This window comes from Apteryx mantelli, chromosome 4 (assembly GCF_036417845.1).
Source record: "Apteryx mantelli isolate bAptMan1 chromosome 4, bAptMan1.hap1, whole genome shotgun sequence".
Taxonomy (NCBI): Eukaryota; Metazoa; Chordata; class Aves; order Apterygiformes; family Apterygidae; genus Apteryx; species Apteryx mantelli.
In genome coordinates this window covers 38,740,836-38,762,282 of record NC_089981.1, presented here as the reverse complement: position 1 = coordinate 38,762,282, position 21,447 = coordinate 38,740,836, and the positions used below count along the sequence as shown (strand labels likewise).

General features: G+C 37.5%; 1 protein-coding gene across 4 annotated transcripts in view; it reads right to left on the bottom strand.

The window, feature by feature from the left end:
• Positions 1-894: 894 nt before the first annotated feature.
• The window catches only part of ANO1 (anoctamin 1), a 91,343-nt gene continuing 70,790 nt past the window's right edge, over positions 895-21,447 (bottom strand). For all 4 annotated transcript variants that reach the window (XM_067296266.1, XM_067296267.1, XM_067296268.1 and 1 more), the window contains 12 exons: positions 20,755-20,826; positions 17,228-17,302; positions 15,376-15,577; positions 14,548-14,659; positions 13,771-13,828; positions 13,565-13,665; positions 12,956-13,101; positions 10,837-10,989; positions 8,809-8,861; positions 6,513-6,697; positions 4,604-4,709; positions 895-3,620 (listed from right to left, as the gene is read on the bottom strand). In XM_067296266.1, the coding sequence (XP_067152367.1) occupies positions 3,360-3,620; positions 4,604-4,709; positions 6,513-6,697; positions 8,809-8,861; positions 10,837-10,989; positions 12,956-13,101; positions 13,565-13,665; positions 13,771-13,828; positions 14,548-14,659; positions 15,376-15,577; positions 17,228-17,302; positions 20,755-20,826 (1,524 nt within the window). In that variant the 3' untranslated portion in view covers positions 895-3,359. The remainder of the gene's footprint in view (positions 3,621-4,603; positions 4,710-6,512; positions 6,698-8,808; positions 8,862-10,836; positions 10,990-12,955; positions 13,102-13,564; positions 13,666-13,770; positions 13,829-14,547; positions 14,660-15,375; positions 15,578-17,227; positions 17,303-20,754; positions 20,827-21,447) is intronic.

Sequence of the window (21,447 nt, the reverse complement as noted above, 5' to 3'; positions counted from 1 at the left end):
TCATATTCATTATCCAGGAACAGAATCCCTACCTTCTAGTTAAATCTGATTAGAGTTAGAAACATTAATATTTTCTAGCTAGAAAGGAAGAAATGGTATGAAACGTCCCTCTTTGCCTTCTCACAGAACAGTTAAAGGTGGGAAGGAAACGAAAAAGTAGAATTGCCAGGCAGGTTCGGAGCCCGGCGTTGTTTGTTCGGTCACACAACACCAGTAAGACTGTGAACTACGCAGCAGAGCCTTTCTGCCTCCTGCACTATTGCACTTCAGAGCTGGGGTCAGCAAGATGTACTTGAAGGATTCAATTCTTTAACCATTCAACATTTTTCCTCTAATAACGAATACATTTTTTTCAATTAGACTGAATGAACCAAATAACATTCTTCCTTGTTAGGAGCCCATTTCAAATAACTTAGTGAAAACTCTTACCCATTACATTCTGCTAAATGCTTAAGACTAAAGACAAGAAAATTAAAGCTCCCAGGACAGGATTTCATGTCTTTGTCTGTGCTAGCAGCCAAACCTCCCTCTGTGGACACAGATTCATCTCATCTCAAAATGGGTGTCTAAAGCAGCCAGAGTGCAGGATTTGCACTCTCAGCTGTCAGGAAGATGTCTACAAATGAATTAGCCAATATTTGCAAAAAAATCTCTCAGTTCTGGTCTCTACTATCTGAGTAGATAAGAAGCACTGTGAAGGGTATCAAAGAACCAGTTTATGCAAACTGTGACATGATTTGGTTTATAACTCAGATCTAGTACTCACGTTTGCATCCTTGGAGCACAAGGATTGCTGGAAATTGAACCTGTCTCAAAGGAGGAACTTTTGCATATTTAAGTATATTTCAAGTAAATTTTCAAAGAAAAAAAACAACTGAAGAGATTTAGTATATATTTACTTTTCTTAAAAAATGATTCCATGAAAGAGTCTTACCATTATCTAAGTAGTAATACAGTTTTTACATACAAAATTCCATTTCAAACATTTTACTGTACAAAAGAAAGTATAAGCAACTGTTACTATTTTATGATTTCAGCAAATAAAGAAAAATTCTGATACATGTGTGTTCAGGATATAGTTTTACTATTTACAGGAATGTCAGTATTAAGCTGGGAACACTTTTAGATAAATATTTACAGATGAAATTCCTTTGGAGGAAGTTTCCTAACATTTGTCTTCAGAATAGGTAATTCATATTTGGCTTTCTTGTAGAACTTTTGGGCTACCAAGGAATGAAAGGAAGAATATTTTTCCAACAGGATTTGTGGACAAAATTCTGCTTAATTTATTCACATTCACAGTTCTATTGCAGTCAATGGGCCTGATCTTGTAAACACTTACTACCAGGCATAATGCTTATCATGTGAATAAACTGGGCAGGATTTGGCCCCATAATAGTAAGCTATCATAAGTTACAAATTTTAAAAATAGTGACATTCCTGCAAGTCAAAATACAACAGAAACAAGAGTTAGCAAAATAGAAGCCCTTTATTAATAAAAATCTTTGGTTGGATCAATATTTTAAATTAGCTTTAAGAGTATTTGGTTAATATCATTCTCTTTCTTCCACACAATTTCTTTTCTGGTACCTTCTTTGGACAGACCACAGAAAAACATCAAGTTTATCACATACTTTAAAACAAATAAATATAGCAAAAGCTAAATATGGCATTTTTAAAGTTCTAGCATTAATCTTTAAATTAGTTTGGCAAAGAAAAAAGAAATGGAAAAAGAGAAACTAACTTTTCTTGAAAACAGTCTCGACATTTGGTTTTGTAACAAACCATACAGTAGTTAGACTTTAAAGAACATCTTTAGCTTTTATTTTATTCTTCAGTTTTATACTTGTTACGTAAGTGCCATGGACAAGACAGCAATAAAAGAAATGAGATTAATTGCACCAATATTATTTGGAAGTGCAGTTTATCATTGACAAAGCAAAACTAAAATGTACGATACATAAAAAGAGTTGCACTGATGAGATTTAGATAGGCTTCATAAGTAAGGATTTTAGACTAACACTTTAAGGAAGTTCCTTGTACAAAAGCTAGGGTATTTTAAGACAAAAATAAAAGTCCTGTAACTGAAGGTCTGGTCCTGTAGCCCCAGTGCAGGCAAAACTTCCACTGAAGACAGTATGTGGAATATGGTTTGGATTTACCCCTTTTGGCATAGCTTCTGGGAGATGCCATTCAATAGTACAAAGTCTGCAGGGGCAACTGGCCGTGAAAAATGGGTGCAGACTCCTTTCTCCTGCAGAGAACAGAGGGCTACAGAGAAAAACCTGGCTAAGGAAGAGATGTGCTAATATAATGGGAAAATGTGTAACTCCTCAGGAACAGTGTCCAAGGACTAAGCAGGGCAGTGAGAGACACTGGAGCTCTACACGTGCTCATTAATTCAGGGCATTTAACAAAATGCGCTGTGATAATCTACCTGCTGGGAGGTTCTCAGAAACTGTGCTGCTGCTGCATGGCTACTAGTGGGGAATCTCCAGGGGAATGCTCAAATGCATATGATGCAGGCTGGGGCACTGAGATAGCTTCATCCACATTAGTTGTTCATTGGTAAAAGCAGCTTTTCCAGTAAGCAAGCAGCTTTCCATGGTTGCAGAACTGGGATGAAGATAAAGGCATTCAATTTTGATGCAATTTTCTGATGTTTCTGAACAGAACAGTGCCCCAGTGGAGTTCTCAAGTACACAGCAGGTTGCCACAAGTGCCCCACACATTTATTTCTCTCTACACCTTAGCTGACTCAATGGCAGCTTTGTTTGTCTTGGACCTGCAGGTTCAAATACAGAAGTCTGCCAGCAGAGCTAAACCATATCTTTGAAAGTGAATCAGTCTGGTAAGCTTTATATTGTTTCTCTCTTCCTGCCAAAGGGAATACTAGAGCACACTCTAAAACTGTTTTGCATATACTTTGTAGAGTTGCCCCACAGATCTTCAAGCCTGGGGTTCCAAAAAAATATTTTAAATTATTAGTAGTATTATTACTTAAAATTTACCTTTATTTACTTAATTAATAGGCTAAGGTCAAATTCTCAGAGAATATCTCTATCAAGATGTACTAAGTACCTGCATTTATTAATGCACACCAACATCAATAGTGTTATCTAACGATGAAATATAAAAATTCCCTGCATTACTGCTTGTGCAAAAGGAAAAAAAAGAGATCAGAAATAGAACGTGGTCCTCCATATTTGTAAGAAGAGCATTCCTCACAAAGATGGGTGCAAAATGGCAGCACATCCTTAAACATGGCACCAGGTCATCCAGTATTAATCAAGTCCTGCCCTTTCCATGATGGCCTGTTCATCAGTGGAATGCCCCAATATGCTCAACTCCTTCCTCTTCTATATGTCAACGGGATACAAATGGCAGGAGGACAAGCTCCCACTGTGGCTCCTGGAGAGTTTGGGGCTGTGACTGTTACAGTTTTCACCTTTTTTCATGTCCTTATCTTTCCAGGTTTCTAGCATTTGCAGCTTTCCTTGCTCTTCTCTCATGAAGACCTCCACCATGAGAACTTTCTCTTTATGAATCTGCTGACTAATGTCCTTGGGAATGTCTGGGATAATCCAGTCAACAAAGTCACTCATAAACATGACCAAGTTCTGAAAATGAAATTGTGAGAAAATGTCAGCAAGGTCAAATGAAAAGATGACTGTGAGGGAATGGGCTATTTTCAGTGTACTTTAGAAGGAAGAATGAAGGACAACATTTGAGTTGGGCTCAACTGCATGTCACAAGTCTGATCCTGAGCCAAATTTACCTCAATTTCCTATCAATACTAGAAGGAACAGAAAAATGGCAGGCACAGATCTTTCTAATTTATGTACAAATACTGTCAAAGCCACTTAGAAGGAAATACTATAATCGATAAGTGGCTTATGAGTTTTACATCAGCAAGGCAGAAGCAGATAAAAGTGAAATTTTTTAATTTAAAATCTTGATTCAAGGAAAGTGAAGTCTTTCACAGAAAGATACATATTTTGTCAAAAAAGGAAAATTTTGGAAACAAGTTGTTTAAATAAGGCAGACTCTTAAAACACCTACATCACAATAACCAACATAACTGTTGTGATTGAACAATGCTATTTAGTGAAAAATTACAAGATTTTGCCATCTCATTCAAATTTGAGATAAAATCTAATTTGGAAACCTCAGAAATTTCATATCTTGGCCAGATCTAGAAATGATTTGGAATAAAACTTACACTTCTTCAGCAAATATGTAATATCCTACTGGAGAAATTGGTGGGACCTAATCAGTATCATCCTTGTGCTTTGCTGCTCACTAAGGTCATTACATTGCTCTGCATCAAAGCAGTTCAGGCAGTCCCTGCGGATGAAATTACCCATTGGGGATTACCTATCTGGGGCTGGGTGGGAGGGAGAAAGAGGATGAATAAGGATGGGCAAATTCCTTTGCTATTACATGAAACAGCTGTGAAAGGAGATATTTTGTTTGCCCTAATAAATTATTTCCAAAGGTGGCCTGCCTTATTTAGCTGAAGAAATATGATAACTCTTTTTCTTTCTTATACAGAAAGTGATAACTCTTTTCTTATATAGAAAGTGCCTGCTGTATAACATACCTGGAAAACTATCACAAATGCTAATCTTGCTGCTAAGACAGCCCAGAAGTCCTTTGAAATGTCATACTTGTTTTCAGACCAAGGGGGTTCTCGATAATCCTTGTATCTGCAAAACAAGACTCAGTAAATCAGTGATGTCATTTAGAAATTTTAGCATACTGAGCATTTAATACTTAATAGTCAAACAGTGAATCGAACTGTCTAAAAGCAAATTTGCTATTACAGCATAACTGTACAAACCTCACACAAACAAGACAAAGCTGACAGCCTCCCACAGCCTTCCAGTTTTAATCAAAATTCAATCTTAATACCCTCTGATTAGTACAAATAATATGAACTCTGCATAAAGAGGGGGTAAACTACAAAGTTCAGATGATTTATTCCCTTTTAAAATTGGTAAAAAAAAAAAAAAGGTTTCAGACTAAATTTGAAGACGAAAATACTGGTCTCAGATCTATTGAGTGTATTATACTATGTGGAGTTCTATATTTTCAAGATCAGCAAAAGATTGCAGTCAAATTCTGCTGTATAGAGAGAACAGGAGAATTTTGCCTTAGCTATGGCATACGGAAAATCTATGAGCTAATTACCTTGTTAGAAATGGGACCAAGAAAAATAAAGTAAATTTAAACCACAGCATCCTGTCAATATTTTGAAGGAATTACGCCTCCATATTTTCAAATATGATTTAAAAATCCCTCAAACGTGAGATAAATGATGGAATGGAAAGAAGAAAGAGGCTGGGACTATGAAGTAGATAAAACTGGCATTTGTATATTGGACCATGACATTAAGACTTCCCTTCTATAGGTTTTGTGCTAAAAACATTTCTGCCAAACTAATTTCTCATGTCCCCAAAGATCACCAGGAGAAAACCACGAAAAGGAAAACTGAACAAAAGCTAAGATTTGAGCAGTTCTTGTTGGTTTTAGCTTTCATCTCAGAATAAGAGTGATTTTTCTGTTGAGCAGTCATTTTAGCAGATTAACTTGCTCTATTCTGATTTATAAAGAGCATAAATTAAAAAATAGTACAATTATATAGGTATTTTCCCCCAGTCAGTTTCTGTAATTTTCCAGTACATGCATGCCAAAATTATCTTTATTTTTCTCCCTTGGAATGTCTCTGCCTTCTTTGTTCCCCTCTTCTCCTTTTCACCCCCATTTTCCCCTACAGCCTCACTGTTCTAAGTGCTTTCACTGTTACTTTTGGCTTTGGTCCCCAATTATAAGCTTTAAAACATTTGTTTTGAAGATGATGCATATCTAAGGAAGCCTAGGCAAAGCATGGATTTCAGCACTGACCTAGATTGCTTGATAAGCTGAAATATGCAACAACAACTTTCTTTTAATAGTGAAAATAACATGTAGGACTTGTTATACACATGCAAATTTCCTGTACAATAACATTTTAAGTGGGCCTTAAGTTCCAGTGCAGATAAAGCTGCTATTAATATAATCAGAAATTACTATAAAACTGGACGAAAATGAGAGGTGTACTGTGAAGTCACAGTCATTATGTCAGCAGCGTACGATACAATGATGTGACATCACAGTAACCTTGTTTCCTTAAAGGATCTGTTTGTCATTATTTATATCCTTTTCCGAAAAAAAATGAATGCATAATCAATAGTCAAAATCTTTGCAAATTCCTTGACAAACACCGAACACAACAACGCTAACCTGTCTTTCTGCAAATAAGCAGTACTTAATATTCAAGCATTGTGGTCGCTTTATCTGCAAGCCAAGACTTTAAGGCAATGGCTCTACCTGATATAAAAGGCTACCAGCCTGCTCAGAAGGTATTGAAAACACAAACAAGGGACCTAGATTTACCCCAGGAATGAAAAAAATTTGTCACATTCTTAGCTGTGGAAACACTTAAGATTAGTTATCATTCAAAAGAATACCTGCATATCTGGACCTCGTAGCCAAGATCCATAGGGTCGTTTGGAGCTGTTCCTGCTTGAAAATCGCTGACATTAAAAGAGGATAGTGTATGGTTCACGAAGCCATGCATAGTGCCATTCTCACTGTACATATACAGGTACACGAGGCGTGGAATGAAGTCAGATGTGAATGAGATCACAAATGCCTAAGCCATAAGAGTAAAAAATGAGCGCAATATTCAGACAGTGTTTAGTTAATAATATATTCAAGCACATCTTGCCCAAACAATCATGTGAATTGGGGACTGCTGTATAGGGGGCTGCTTCAGAAAGAAAAGGGGAGACTGCAGCCTATGGAGCCCTAAAAATGGAGTAATAACTGCTGCAACAAGGTGGTATTTACTGCTTATCCTTTTGAGCTGAAGGATATTAAATGGAGCAGGTCCATGTTGACTAAGATTTCTATGTGGATAACCACTTGAACTGTCCTGCAGAATGAGGCTGTTGTGCCCCCCAACAGCAGAGGAAAGCAAAACACAGTGCTGTTTCCAATTACAACTTGTCCCTGATGGACTGTATAAGCTCTGATTGATTCATTTAGATGTACTTCTGTGTTCTGCGAACAACTTACAGAGAATTGACCCTTTTAACGGGCCTTTGCATTGTAGTGAGAATTTATTTTATGCATTTTTTTAACTCCATCAAGATAAAAGGATGGGCAGACTCAGCCAGTGTTTTTTTTTTTTTTTATGGTCACAAAAAATTTCCTGTTATTTGGTTATTTAAAAAAGTTTTATAAAAATGTCATCCACAAAATATAAGACAGCCAGTTTAGCTGAGTTCTTCATAACTTTGGCCCTTCTCATTTATTATTATTATGAAACATTCTCACTGGCGTAAATCTCACGTACATGTGGAACAAACACAGTACAAAATGTTTTACTTTTTTTATGATAAAGAGGGACAGTAGTTAGATCAAAGAGGGAAAAATAACACCAGATAATGACAAAGAGAAGCTACACAGAAGAAAACAGAAAAATAAAGAAATTATTTCTAAAGGAAAAGAAGAGAAATGGTAAAGACAAATTAAGGCGGCACACCGATATATAAGAATGGTTTGGCCATAGAACAACAGACACCTGTTGGCAAAGTGAAGGGATTTCCCCTCTTGGCAATAAGGGTTTGATCCAGCCCCTGGATGCCAACAGAAGTGTTTCTGTTGATTTCGGGAGGCCGGATTTGCTCCAACCGAGAGCTCACTCCCGGGGCTGGGGAAACCGAGTGAAGCAGCAGCTCCTCTGCGCCGCAGGAGCCCCACGGGCTGCAAAGCCTCAGCAGCCCTCACTGCTTCCTTATCTCCCAGCTGGAGAAAGGCACGGCAGTGACATGTGTCCAACCGCCAGGGCTTTGTCGGGAAGTGGCAGTTTCAGAACAGACTAAAATGAGGGGGCCTATGGACCCATGGCTGTCAGCCCTGCATGGCCTCTATTTTGCTCCATTATAAACATGTTTTCTACTTGTCATTCTTGAGGATGACCAGGGTGGGTGTCTATTCATACAGAATATGAGGTAACTACATAAATGAATGTAACAGAAGCAAAGTGAGAGATAATCTGTTTACAAATGGCCACAAAATACAGGTTTTTTGAAGAATGAAGATGATCCAATGAAAACTGATAATAAGGTGTGTAATTTTCTAAGGGCTGGGGTAGTCACTGTTGAAATAAACAATAATATTTTCATTGATTTCCAGAGCTGAGTGATAGATAGTAGACTGTAACACTTTTGAGGCCAGATTTTCAATGGAGGGACATCACACTCAGATGAGCCAAACTAATTCATATCCAGTTGACTATCCGACCCTAAAAGCTTCTGTGGCAATAGGTTTTGTCATTGAAATTAAGAAATATATAGTCTTAGTGATCATATTTCATAATAGTAAAGTAGGAAGAAAAAGTATTTAAGCAGATGGCTGTGGTCTTAATTGTTTGAAGAGCAAGACTGTTTTATGAAAACATTCTAGAAAAAAGCTGCAATGGCTACTTATTATTGAATATTATTGCTACTACTCAGATTGCCAATTCTCCCTATCATTCTGAGTATTAAATTTTGCCATTTTCTCTCCACAATGCACCAATATGCAAAACTATCACAACTTTCAAACAAACACTGGATCCAATTCACTAATATTTGAGAAAATTTCTATAGCACATGATTTAACTCAATTTAAGGGATTTAAGCTGAAATAAAACCAATGGAAGAGAATGGAAGAGCCAGACTCCTGAATTAAAAATTTTATTCATGCAGAGTTACTTACATTTATTATGACAGCAAGCTTTCCTATACCTCTGAGGATATTATACCAGATTCCTAAGGAAGGAGACAAACATGTAAATGCTGTTCCAGTCATTAGAATTAGATAAATGACATTTTCAGTTAACAATGTTAAGAACGCTTATGACTGTGCCAAACTGTAGTTATATTTTAAATAAAAAAAGAACAACTTATAACAGATTAATTTAAAGACCTGCAAGCAAAGGAAGCCCAACTCTGTTTTCTAAAGCTACATTTAAGCACCTAATTTTTAACTACAGAGTCTAATGAAGTATGTATGTAACCACAGTTCACTAAAAAAAACCCAGCAGCCTGGATCTGGACTCCTCTGGCCCTTGGTGAAACTCATCTTGAAGGGTGGAGTAGATACGGACATACAGGACTCAGTACTATATACTTAGTAAGAGCAAGCTTGATTCCCCTTTTCCATTATTTCTTCAAAACCCACCCGAAGCATATCTTTGTTCACGGTCAGAATCAGTAGTAACAACTGGTAGTTAGTGGGAAAGGCAGAAGGTATCTTTGTTAAATCAAGGGCTAAAGATACTCTCTTAACTGCCATGTACATTTGCAAGTAATGTATGTAAACTAATGTATGGCCTGATCCTGTACTATTTGAAAGGGTAAATCTCTGACCTTTGAGGTCTGCAAAATATGGGTGATAGAAAAATTGAGGGCTGCTATCAGATATGTGCAGTTACAGCCCTGATGAGCCAATCTGCTGTTCTGGAGCTAAAGAGGAAGGAAAATGTAGGAGGCTTTATACAATATTACATCTCCAGAAGATTCTTCTGGTGTGACAGAAGCCTTCGCTTGATAACTGACTCACACTTCATATAGTTTTGGTCTTATGGCACAGCATACATAAGTCAGCCTGAACAGAGTACAGAATTTAACGTCAGGAAAATACATCGCAATACCAGCAGCAGCCAAGCTAGACCTCCACTCACTGCCAGTGATTACATACAGCCTTTACTAGGCACAGCCTTCTCCTTTTATTGATTCTGCTGGTGCCTGCCTAAAAACTTGTCTGGTTTGCCTACAGCCATCTCATGATCTCTGACTATGGGGATTCTCTGAGGGGGCTGGAAGGCAATAAATTGCAATTAATACTCCCTGGGGAAAAAAAAAAAATGCAAAAAACCTTGTCCCCAGCTTCAAATAAGATAGCCACAGAGCACAGCAGAAGCAATGTCATGGTGAAGGCAACAGCACAAAATACAACATGTTCTTCAGTTCTAGGATAATCCTAGAGTGCTAGGATGAGCACTCAGAAACACTCTGCTTGCTGTGCACAATACCAGAAATAACACAGAGTTTGGTAACTCATAGTAAACTTCTTTGCTCTTGCTGACTTCCTCTGTAATATGAATAATTATTTTAATGAGCTTTTTACTTATAAGATTCCAATATCCCAGTTAACCAATAGCTAGGAGAAGTAGCTTCATCACTGCATATATACCTCGTTCTTAGCCCCTCAGCAATAAAAGGCAGACTGCTTTGCTGTCATTGTACAACTGTGGAGCCTGGCTCCAGCTAGAATTGCTGCAGCTTTCAAGCTGCTGAGTTTTGACGTTCATGCTGAATAGGAAGGGATACGTTTATCCACAACATTCTGGGCTCCTCTCCTTCCTTCCCAAGTGTATTTCTCCAGCTCAGTCCAGAACAATTAAATGCAGAGATTTTTGCTTCTGCAAGACACTTGCATTGCCAGGAAGAACTGTTGATGTGCAGAACCCTGCAACATATTTCACTGTTGCATTGATTGTTTTGATTTGAAAAGTGATATTGTTTACTTAATAAAATATTAATCTGAATTTAAAGCACTGCTCTTTCTATTTTAAAAGTAAAAGCTTGATAAATTATGAGAGTTCACAGTTAAGTCACAGTCTAAGGTTTTGAATTGTCCTATAAATACCTTCCTGCTAATGAAACTAACTCAGCATAACAACATCCTGCCATCAATCTAGGAATAAACAAACAGGGAGTAACAACAGCAAGATGCACTTACCTATATCCTTTGCTCTGACTGCTACCGGTCTCCTCAACTCGGTAACAAATTTTTTTGCATCTAGACGGATTTCAATGATGTTGTTCAACAAAGCAAACAACGGAGCCAGTGGGAAGGATGCGACAAACAAGGTTACAAATCCAAACTGAATAACTGAAAAGAAAAAAAACAATTTCAATGGATGATGTCTGTATTTGTCAAATGTATGCAGCATCATGTCAGTGCCATTCCCCCAAATCCTAACAAGACGCCACTTGTTGGGAGACTAAACCATATTTTTCTACATTAGACACAGTTGGAGCAACTGGTACTCCGTGCAGACATTTTAGGGCCAATTGCCCATCTTCCAAAAGCCAGGGCTGGTTCAAGCAAGGCAAAGTAACCAGAAAGGTGGGGAAGCATCTAATACCATTCCTGCATGGGCAAAGCTGGTGCTATCTGCTCCGCGCCATGTGCTGCCCTCCAAGCAGGGCAGGGCAGGAGCCAGGGAAGCAGTGCTGGGCTAAACCCTGTCCCAACAATCCTCGACCGTAGGAGTGATGTGAAGAACATGGGATTACAACAGCTCTTCAGGGTTATTGAGTTCTGTCACCTGCTGCCTCCAGGGACCATATTAGGTCTTAAATGAACTTGATGTGCTCCACCAGGCGGGCTTTGAGCCCTCACTAATCCCCCTTGAAGCTTTGTCTTCTGAAGTTCAAAAACCCTCTTCATGCCAGCCCAAATCTACTCATGATTATATCTATTTGTTGTCCTGTTAACCTTGTTCATTAGTTTACATAGGTCTTCACCCTTCCTAATGTTAACCCGCTATATGCATTTAAAGAGAATGATCTCTAGCTCCCTTGATCTGTCATTCTGCATTCTAAAAGAAGCCAAGATGTTTTTGGTACTCTCATAACAACCTATCTCTTCCTCTGATCATCTCAGCAGCCTTTCTTGCACCTGTCCCTGTTTGCACTCATCCCTTCTGAGCGTGGGTGAAAAGAACTCTGTACAGTGCTCTAGCTTAGCTTGGCCTTACCCCTGCTTCATAAATGACATTACTGATTCTCTGTCTTTACTGGAAATAACTTGCTTGCTGTATCCTGGGATCATATTTGCTTTTGTTTCGTGAGCACATCACGTTGATAACAACCTCATCCTGTTACTGTTATAGCCCAATCATTCTCTTCCTCTATTACTTCCAGCTGCTGATGTAACTAATTGCATATATTCTTATTCTTAGGAACTGACAACATGACCTCATATTTTGTACTATTAAATTTCAATCCTGTTTTGACTATGCTGAAACTCAAGGTCACCTGATATTCTAATCTGCCCCTGTTTTTACTATACATGCTAATTTTTGGTATTAACATATTTCATTACCCTTTTCTAATCTTTTTGCCTAGCTGTTCCTGAAAATACTAAATAAGATTGCTCTTTTGACTGATCCTTCAGGAACTTCTGATACTGTTGCAAACAGCTTTATATACAGCAGTTCTTTTCAGCCTTTCAGTAGTACCAAGTTTGGAGGTAGAAGGAGAATTGCAGTTTTAGAGCCTCAGTAATGCAGAGCTAACTTAATGTGGAATTTAAGCAATCGGCTTAGTTGCTCAACATAATGAATTAATTGAAAAAAATATATATATGTGATCTGTCAAGTACAACCTGGTCAACAGGCACGAATCTCTGAGAAGATTCAGTCCAGACTTCAGAAAACAGAGTCAATCTGGAGTGACAATACAGTGGAAACTGTCACATCTGAATTAAATTAAATAAGTTATTTCCAACCTAGGTGCAACTGAAAACAAAATATGCCTCAAGAATCTCAGTTTTATGTTATTAAATCATTTGCATTTAAAACTTGGCAGTAACATGCCACATAGCGTGATAGAAAATACCTAATGTATAGTGCTATAGCAAGGGATCATGAACACGAGATAGCACAATTCAACCCTGTAGCAGCCAGTGGTTGGCTGAAATGTGCTACAGTCCCAGAGTCTACCTTTCAGTAATTAAGTTAACATGCATCTTATCCACTGCCCACCAAATCTGCAGTCGAAAAACATCAGCTCTCTATCCCGATTAATCAGATTAATTATGGCTTAAAATGCCTCCTTTCCACCTCACTCACTCATTTCCATATATTCAGGGGTAAGTCCAGCGAAAGGCTCCAGGTTATAGTCCACTTCATAACGTTGCTTTTTTTTCATGTGCTCTTCGTGGTCTAAAGAACGTCGACGCTTTAATTTCATGTATCTTATAAATTTCTTCATTTTTCTGGAAGAAATGGATTGATTCCATTAGCATGCTATTCTGGTTACAATGCCCATTGCTCAGGTGGATGAAGATTGACAGTTATTTTATATTAACAGACACAACAAGTTCTATGTATATTTTAATAAAAACTATGCAAGAGTTACAATATACTAAAAGGAACTACCATGGATCAGCATATATAGATACTCAAACTTTGTCATAGCTGAATCACACGTTCAGTATTACACCTACTGCTAACCAGGAGGAAATCAAGAGATCCCCTAACACTTTTCAAAGATGTCAGCATTGTTCAGTGTCACACATTGGCTGACGGTGCTGTAGAACAAAAGTATTTACTATATAGAGCAGGCAGAGCCTTACTGTAAACATTAGCCAAGAAGGCAAATTCATATCAACAAGCAGCTCATACACACTGTATTGTATACATGGTAAAAAGCCACGTGTACAAAACCTTGCGACTTACGGGATGCCAATCTCAAATAAATTGTTCTGAATCAGCTGTTTGCCCAACATGATGATACTGAGCTGGATACACAATTCCATTAGGCAGCCACCAGGAGCGCACTAAAGTGAACAGGGGAAACATAAATCAGAACATCTGCATTGCTGTGACAGTAAAAGATGCTGTTCCCAGGTGATAAGATCACAGATGGGGTAAAATGCAATTACCTCTTCCATGCGGAAAGAATGGAAAATGTAGACGTAGTCTCCTGGACGTCCAACAAATCTAGAACACAACGGTTAGAATTATAAAACTCATATATAATATATATTTTTCATAATTGATTCCTGAAGTTGATTGTGAAATGTTATACCTTTGTGTGGGACAAGTTAATGTTTAGTTCTGAAAAAGCAAAGGAAAGTAATTAGGTATTTCCAATTTTGGAGTTTTCTTGGGTTTTTTTTGTTCATTTCTTTGGTTGGTTGTTTTTTTTTTTATTTTAAAGCAAAAGTGCTAACTTGATTTACAGTTTTTACTGAGTTGTTTACGTGCCCCCTCATATTACAGACACATCTTTGCAGAAATCCTCCAAGGTGCATCTTAAAGGTGTTCAGACTACATGTGGACACCCAACCTCACATCTGCTGCATTAGCCAGAACATGCGACATGGAGTTCATTTTAGCTTTGTGCTTTCATGCTGGTTGCAAGAGGAGAGATACTACTTGCTGTGACATAAAATTAGAGTGTGATAAATAGACAATGCCTGATGTGGCATTTTATCTGAATGTACAAAGTTAACTTGGCAAAATGGCTTTAACAAATTTGAAACAGCAGAATCACACAGGTCACTGCTTTATCCCATAAGGCTGCAGGGTTTTTAATCCAATACTGAGGATTTTTTTAAACCACAGTTACTTTATTATCCAGCCCTTTTCTCAGGCCCAGCTACCACTGCCTCACAAAAAACAAGCTGAAATCCTAAATGACATCCTCCAATACTCACCGGCCTTTGAAGAAAGCAACATAGAAAATGGGCGTATAGGCATTGACGAATTTCAGAAGGAAAGCCTTAAAAATCAGACGCTCTTCGAAATTCTTGTCAGTTTTTGGAACCTCTGGAAACCATATGACATAAATAAGAAACTTCAAGGGATTATCCTACCCAGAGCATTTCAAAATCTTATAAATGTGGGCTTTGGAAACTGTCAGCCACCCTTTATTTAAAGGGGTATATATCTTTGGAGTGTTAAACCAATAGAACCTCACTGAGGTCAGTGGTAAATCTAGTAAGGATCCTACTTTTCAGCTGCATTACAACAATAATTCCATTTTCATTTCACATCTGGTTGACCTCCATGATAATATTTGTTTGCAGAATGGGCAAATACTTATCTGAAAAGTTTTCTGGGCCTTTTGTCACTGATGTTTTTGCAAATCATTCAGAATATTTTTTCTACAGTGTTTTTTGCATTCACTATTATTCATTTCTTACCAGGTCTTATGCCAAATAAACAATGCTAGAAAATGAAATTAGTAATTGTGTGATATAGTAGAGTACAAGTTCAAGATTAGGTACAGGAATTTCTGCTGCATCCATGTCACCCATAACTGGATTAGAGATCAGTGCTACCACAGCTGAAAGAAAAACTTTAAAAATAAAGCTGAGTCTATGTGCACCTTGATATTTCTAAGTAACTGGCAAGAATTTTAGCCTTAAATTTGAATTTCCTGGGTTTGCTTACCAGTTTGAAGTTAGTTATAACAGCAAGTCATTTTTTGTCCTCTCATTTATAATTGCACTAACAGACATGACTGGAGGATTTGAACCTACCGATCTGAGTTAGCCACCTTGCTATGCAGCCATATACTTCATCCAGGATGATGATGACGACCAAATTGATAATGACGGCAGTGGCAGTGACAGTGACCCTAACGCTTGACCGGCCGGATGGAGTCGAACTGATTGCTAAAGCTGCTGCAGTCGAGATTCTGTATATTATGACTCCAAACACGATAGCAAATGTCAGCCCAACCTGCAATTAAGAATAGCATAGTTTCTTATTAAAAAAATTAACTATAATTCCTTCGCGTTGGACTTAGCAATAATCTTAACAACAGGATCTCTGGGTCACATCCCAAGTCCACCAGATTCTGTATAAAGGCTCCCAGTTGCTTTGGTGAGCTGTGGAAATCCTCTCTTGCTACTAATGTGACCATCACATGAAAAAAAAGATATAATAATGCTACCTTCACAAGCAAAAGGCTTTTTAAGAGGCACCCAAATGTAAACTACATGTTTGTATTAAAATATTAGTGTACTTCCTTTCAGTTCTAATAGCAACAGTATGTACACATAGTATTTGCCTTACAAGAAAGGAAAGGCAAGGCTGAAGCAGGAGTTTTTCAGTTGAGGTCTGCACACAAGCCTTCCAATACCCTATCAAGGTTCTCTATTCTGTCATAGTCCCAAATTGAAGTTAAATCTAATGCTTCAGCACAATGTAAAGAACATCAAATGCTGGACACATGGAGCTGACAGCAAAAAGGTATATGGGGAAAAAAAAAAGTCTTACTCATTTTTTCATTGCTTAAATAGAGGAATAAATTAAAAACATGATACTTAAAAGGTACCAATTCTTCAGCTCCCAGTGAAATTGCAGGAGATACAGAAAATACCTCAGACCTGGGCTTTGCGAGGTGATGTGACAAGGGTGTTCCTATCATCTGCTCCTAACTCACACTTAGCTTCCAGATGAAAGCGAGGAGTCTGTCACCCAAATCACCCCAACCTCACTCAACCATCACCTGCGCAGCCCTTTCAGGCCCCTTCTTGAGGAAAGCCCACTAAAGGAACCTGCTTTCGCTCCAGCATTTCCTTCAAAAAGACTTCACTAGTATCTCTTCTAGCCAGGCTGTTCATCAGTTTACAATAACAACATTAATTCCAGTCCTTCCTCCTTCAACTAATCACTTCCATGTAGCACAAATCCACAGAGACTGGATTTACTGCATCTCCATTTTATGAAAGCAGATATTTTACCAAAACAAACAAACAAACAAAAGGTAGTCTGGCATATCCTACCTTTGGAAAGTGCTTAAAACTTTTTATCCATCTGCCACTCAGTTGCAAATCTTGAATTTTATTTCCTTCAAAATTTGTTTTAAAGGCAAATGGCTTAAAGGCTTTATCAGCAAATGAATAAAGGTTGTTTAATCATTATTTTTCCTTTTTCTTGAATTAAATTACATGTTTTCAGTTCTCCCATTGTATGGTACAACCCCAAACTTGACTGATTTAGTAAAAATCCTTGCAATCAGGATTGCAATTTGGTATGCCATTTCTTTCCAAAAACTTCAGAATAAAAACTATGCCATTCTCTAGACCTGTGTACTTTTAAAGTTTTCTTCCATTGATGGTGGTGGTAGTAATATCCATCGCCACGCCCTCACTTCTCACTCACCACTTTCAGATACAGTTATTTCTTCACTGATAGCAGAGGCAATTTAGTAATTCAATCTCTTTAAAAGTTTTTTGATTATAAAACAATAAAGTGTTTGGATTTTTTCAGTGGGAAAAAGCCATTGCAAACCATATCAATCTGATGGTCTGTCATGCTTTCACTAACGTGTATCAATTCTATTCTAAGCAAAGACTCAGTAACGTACATTTCAGATGTTCTTACCATGAAGATAATGCCAACAAAATTGGTGAGATAGGCTGGGAAACGATCCTTCCATGTCAGTTTTTCCTTATCGGTCTAAAATTTGGAAAAAAAAGGCTGAAATTAAATAAGGACAGAGCAGCCAAAAAGATATCTTCTATTTCTGCATGTGACAAAAACACAGAGAAGGAGGACTACAAATACACATCCAATTAGAAGATGCAAAGACGCAGTGTTTACAGTTACAGTTCCAAACAGGAAAATTGTTTACTCCATATCTAGGTTCAAATTGGTCAAGCATCTGCACTGTGAGCAGAAATCAAACAGATTTTTCTAAATACCTTTTGACAGAGTATTTGCACATCTCCTTCATCTGTGAAGTAAGATCTCTTCTACTGTTAAATATTTTCTTTTGCTTTCCCTGGAAAAACTCACCTCCCTCCCCTCTTCCTCCCCAAATAATATTTGCAGTCTGCATTTACACAACTGGTGCCACTGAAATAGAGATTGCTGGAAGCCTGCAGGTTCAGTGCCCATTGGTCAGGGAAGATTTTGTTTTGCTGCGCGATGGACTTCAAATTGCTTCAATAGCAGTAATCTGAACCACCTGATTATCCACACTGCGTTCAGCAGCACGCTTCGATAGAAGTTAACATAGGCAGGTAAAATAACTCTTTGTAGAATATCCTAAATGCAGTCAACCACCCATTGCTTTTCCCACTCTCTACTTGGGTATGAAAATCTCATTTAGAATAATATTGCTGATCTGGATTCTTTCATAAACTTTGAAGCTGGGAACTGTTTCTAAACACCAGAAAGTAAACAACAAAGTAACATTACAGAAGGCAACACACACATTATAATGAACATAAAAATATTACTCTAAATTCTAAAAACATTACTCTAAATTCTATTCTTGGCACATGCGTGTTATCTCAGAGAAGAGCAAGCAACACTTCAAACACATGGCCCATGCTCCATTGCAAAGCGCAACATCCATCCAATATAGTGGAGCTAAGATTAGCCAAGCAGTGCCATTCCCAGCATGCAGAAATGGTGACTAAAGGAGTGCTGAAGAAGGGGCGGGGGCAGAGGAACGACAAAAACCCCAGAACTAAAGATGAATATTACACAAAGGTTCAACAGCCAAAGTTTTTTTTGAGAAAAACAACTGATTTGAGTCTTCCATAATTCATAATTTGAATTTCTTCATAAGTTTGAATAAAAAGTACCAATTTTGCCCCAGCCATGACTGTCTTAACTGTTTGTCTCCATTTGTTTGCTGTCACTTCTGGAAAATATCGATGCTTCTGATGGCAATTAAGGAAACAAAAAGGATCATGCAACACAATGTTACAAAGCACTGCCAAATTAATCTCTATGTTCTCTACTGAGTCAGTGTACACAGCAGTTTAGCAACAAGTGAATGCTCTGTTAGTTTGCTCAATGCTTCATGTTTCAGCTTTAGGCTAATAAAAAAACCCAACAACACAAACTCCTCTCCTTGCCCCAAACCCTTTGCTCAAGGTTTGGAGCTCAAGCTGACCTGGCAAAGGATTTTCTTCTTTTCATTTAGGATTGCAACCTTCTTTTTTCTTTATGATGTGTAAAGGATTCTTGAAAAGTTTATCTTTAAAAATAACTTTTATTTTATGTGACTTTTGAAGAAAAAATATGAGGAATTTCTAAGTTGGCTTTAGATAGTTTTTCTTTAAGAAGATCTCCTAGCTGTCTTACAACTGTTGAATTTGAACTTTAACGCTCTAGATCCAATGAAAGATAATTACTGAGTCTTTCGTAAAGACTCATTTTCTCATGTTTCCCAAATTAGTAACATCCAAATTGAACAGAGCCCAAAAAGTTATAAATAATCTGTTAAAAAAAAAAAAAATCCTCTCCTAATTGCTCAGCTTTCATATTCTGATATTTTGAGGTCATGATTCATTAATTGTCCAGTTATCCTATAGTCTTCTACACTCAAGGTCTGAATTCCTAATATACCAAAAAGTACAGCAAGTTACAGATGTTTAGTTAAATACAAAGAATCTGTATTCAAACATTGTTTATCTATCATGTAAAAGGGCAGCAACCCAAATTCTTTTTCTTCTGCAAGGGATTTTAAAGCAATGCTGCAAGTAAGGTATTCCACATTACACTGAAAGGCTTATGCGTTGTGTTCTATAAATAAACTAGAATATATCAGTATCAGCTTTGTAGCATCCTTTAAGGGCACACCATTCCTTAAGTATAAGCATGTGACAAAATCAGACACATTTAATTCAATGCCAATCCAGTTTATCTATGTATGGTGTCTACTACAGCATACTCAATGTTAACATGGTTACTGCAGTTAGATGGTAGAAAGCCCTATGAAAATATAACTCCCCAATTTTGGCCATGGTTCCATGCTACTATTCCACCAGCAACAGATCCAAAAGAAGAATTTCTGCCAACACTTTTTTGACAGATTTTGTTTAAGCAAGAGCATTTACTTCTCTGCTTAAAAATGTGGTCACACAAACAGCTGAATTCTTGCAAGTAAGGGGGAAGTAGCCTTGAAATGAGCATATGGGGGAGACCGGGAGCTTTTTCAAAGTGGTCTGCTGCTGACAAAGAGCAATATGGAATTACAGCCTTCAGTGAAAGGGTATAGAAGCTCCTCAGAGGAACTGCACTGCCCATTAGTGAGACAGGCAGCACCTTGGTCATGACAATGGAAAAGAACAAATTAAATGCACAAGTGAGGGATACCTTATTCAGTGAAGCAGAAAGGAAGTTATGTTTTTAAAAGGTGGAAAGTTATTACCAAAGCTGGAATTGGGCACGGAAATTGGTGTTAGTACTCCTAATTAATACTCTAGCAAAAAGATAATTTACAAAAACAGTAAGACCTCAAGACCTAAGCTTAAAAAAGCCACACTCAAATTCAGTAGCAGAACATTCATGTTTCAGAGCAATTTCAAAGTTCGGAACAGCGTCTAGGCTGATGTAGGTTTCCAGTGAGAAGGCAAGAGCAAATCGTAGAGTTCTACCGGAAAAATTAGAAGAACGCCATGAGAGGCTGCCGCACGTATTCAAATCTTCAACTAGAATATGTACAGAACCTCACATTTTAGCCCCAAGATTAAAATGAGGATGTCACAAGGATGCATGCTAGCAAGACAGAAGAATCTCTCCCGATACACTTTAGTTACTTAAAATAGCACAGGATAAGTTGTTCTCTACCAGTTTTCTCCAACTTTATTTGTTAGCCTAACAGGAACTCCCATTCAATCAGGCTGGAGTAACTTTCTTAAAATACACTTCTGTATACTATTATTGAAGACATTTCTAGATGTTATTACATATATGCTATATATTTATTAAGTATATGTTATATCTATATATATTTCTAGACTCTATTACATATATGCTAGGATTGAAAATACTTGCAATTTAAATACAATATGCAGTGTCTCTATTTTTCCCCTAGTCTTGGGTCACTGCCTGCTATAACTGGCCTTTTTCAAAGCTTTTTATAGGTCAAAAAGTAAATACTTTTACCATACCTCTTTATGTTTGTATTCTCTTCTCAGTGATTTTTCTAAAACTTTAGCTTCATATTCTGCTCTTGGATGATCCTGTGAAGTAAGTCATATTTAACAAAAAGCAAAATTATCTATCTTCTCTATGAGCTACATATGAATGAGTGGCAGGTTGATTTCCTGATAATTTCCAAATTTTCTAATTGAATTCTAATTCAACTGAGACATCATTTATGTCAATTGATAGTTGACTGTAGATTAAAGAAAATGTAAGAATACCATACCATTCTAAATTCTACAGCAGAAACAACAGATCTGCACTCCCTATCAAACACCTGTACATGGTGTACAAGTGATATGTCTACCCTGTGTAGATTAAATTTAATACTTAAGAGTATACAGCACAACCTGCAAAAAGCACGCTTTAAAGCATGTGATATGCTTGGATTTCAATGACTTTTCTTTTTGATAAAAATTAGATTTTACAAGTTGTTGACTGTAATTTCTGTGATTCTCAGCTCATGAGGGAAACTTATCTGCTGTAAATATGCAAAGTATGCAGCTTTGGGAACTCACACAATTGCCAGTTGGTCTTCAGATGGACCAAGTTTAGATGTTCTAGTCCTATCTTTGACAACACCCACAGATTGCCCATATACATTGGAGAAGAGGATACAGGAAACACTCAGAAATACAAAGAAAGAGACAGCTAAAAGA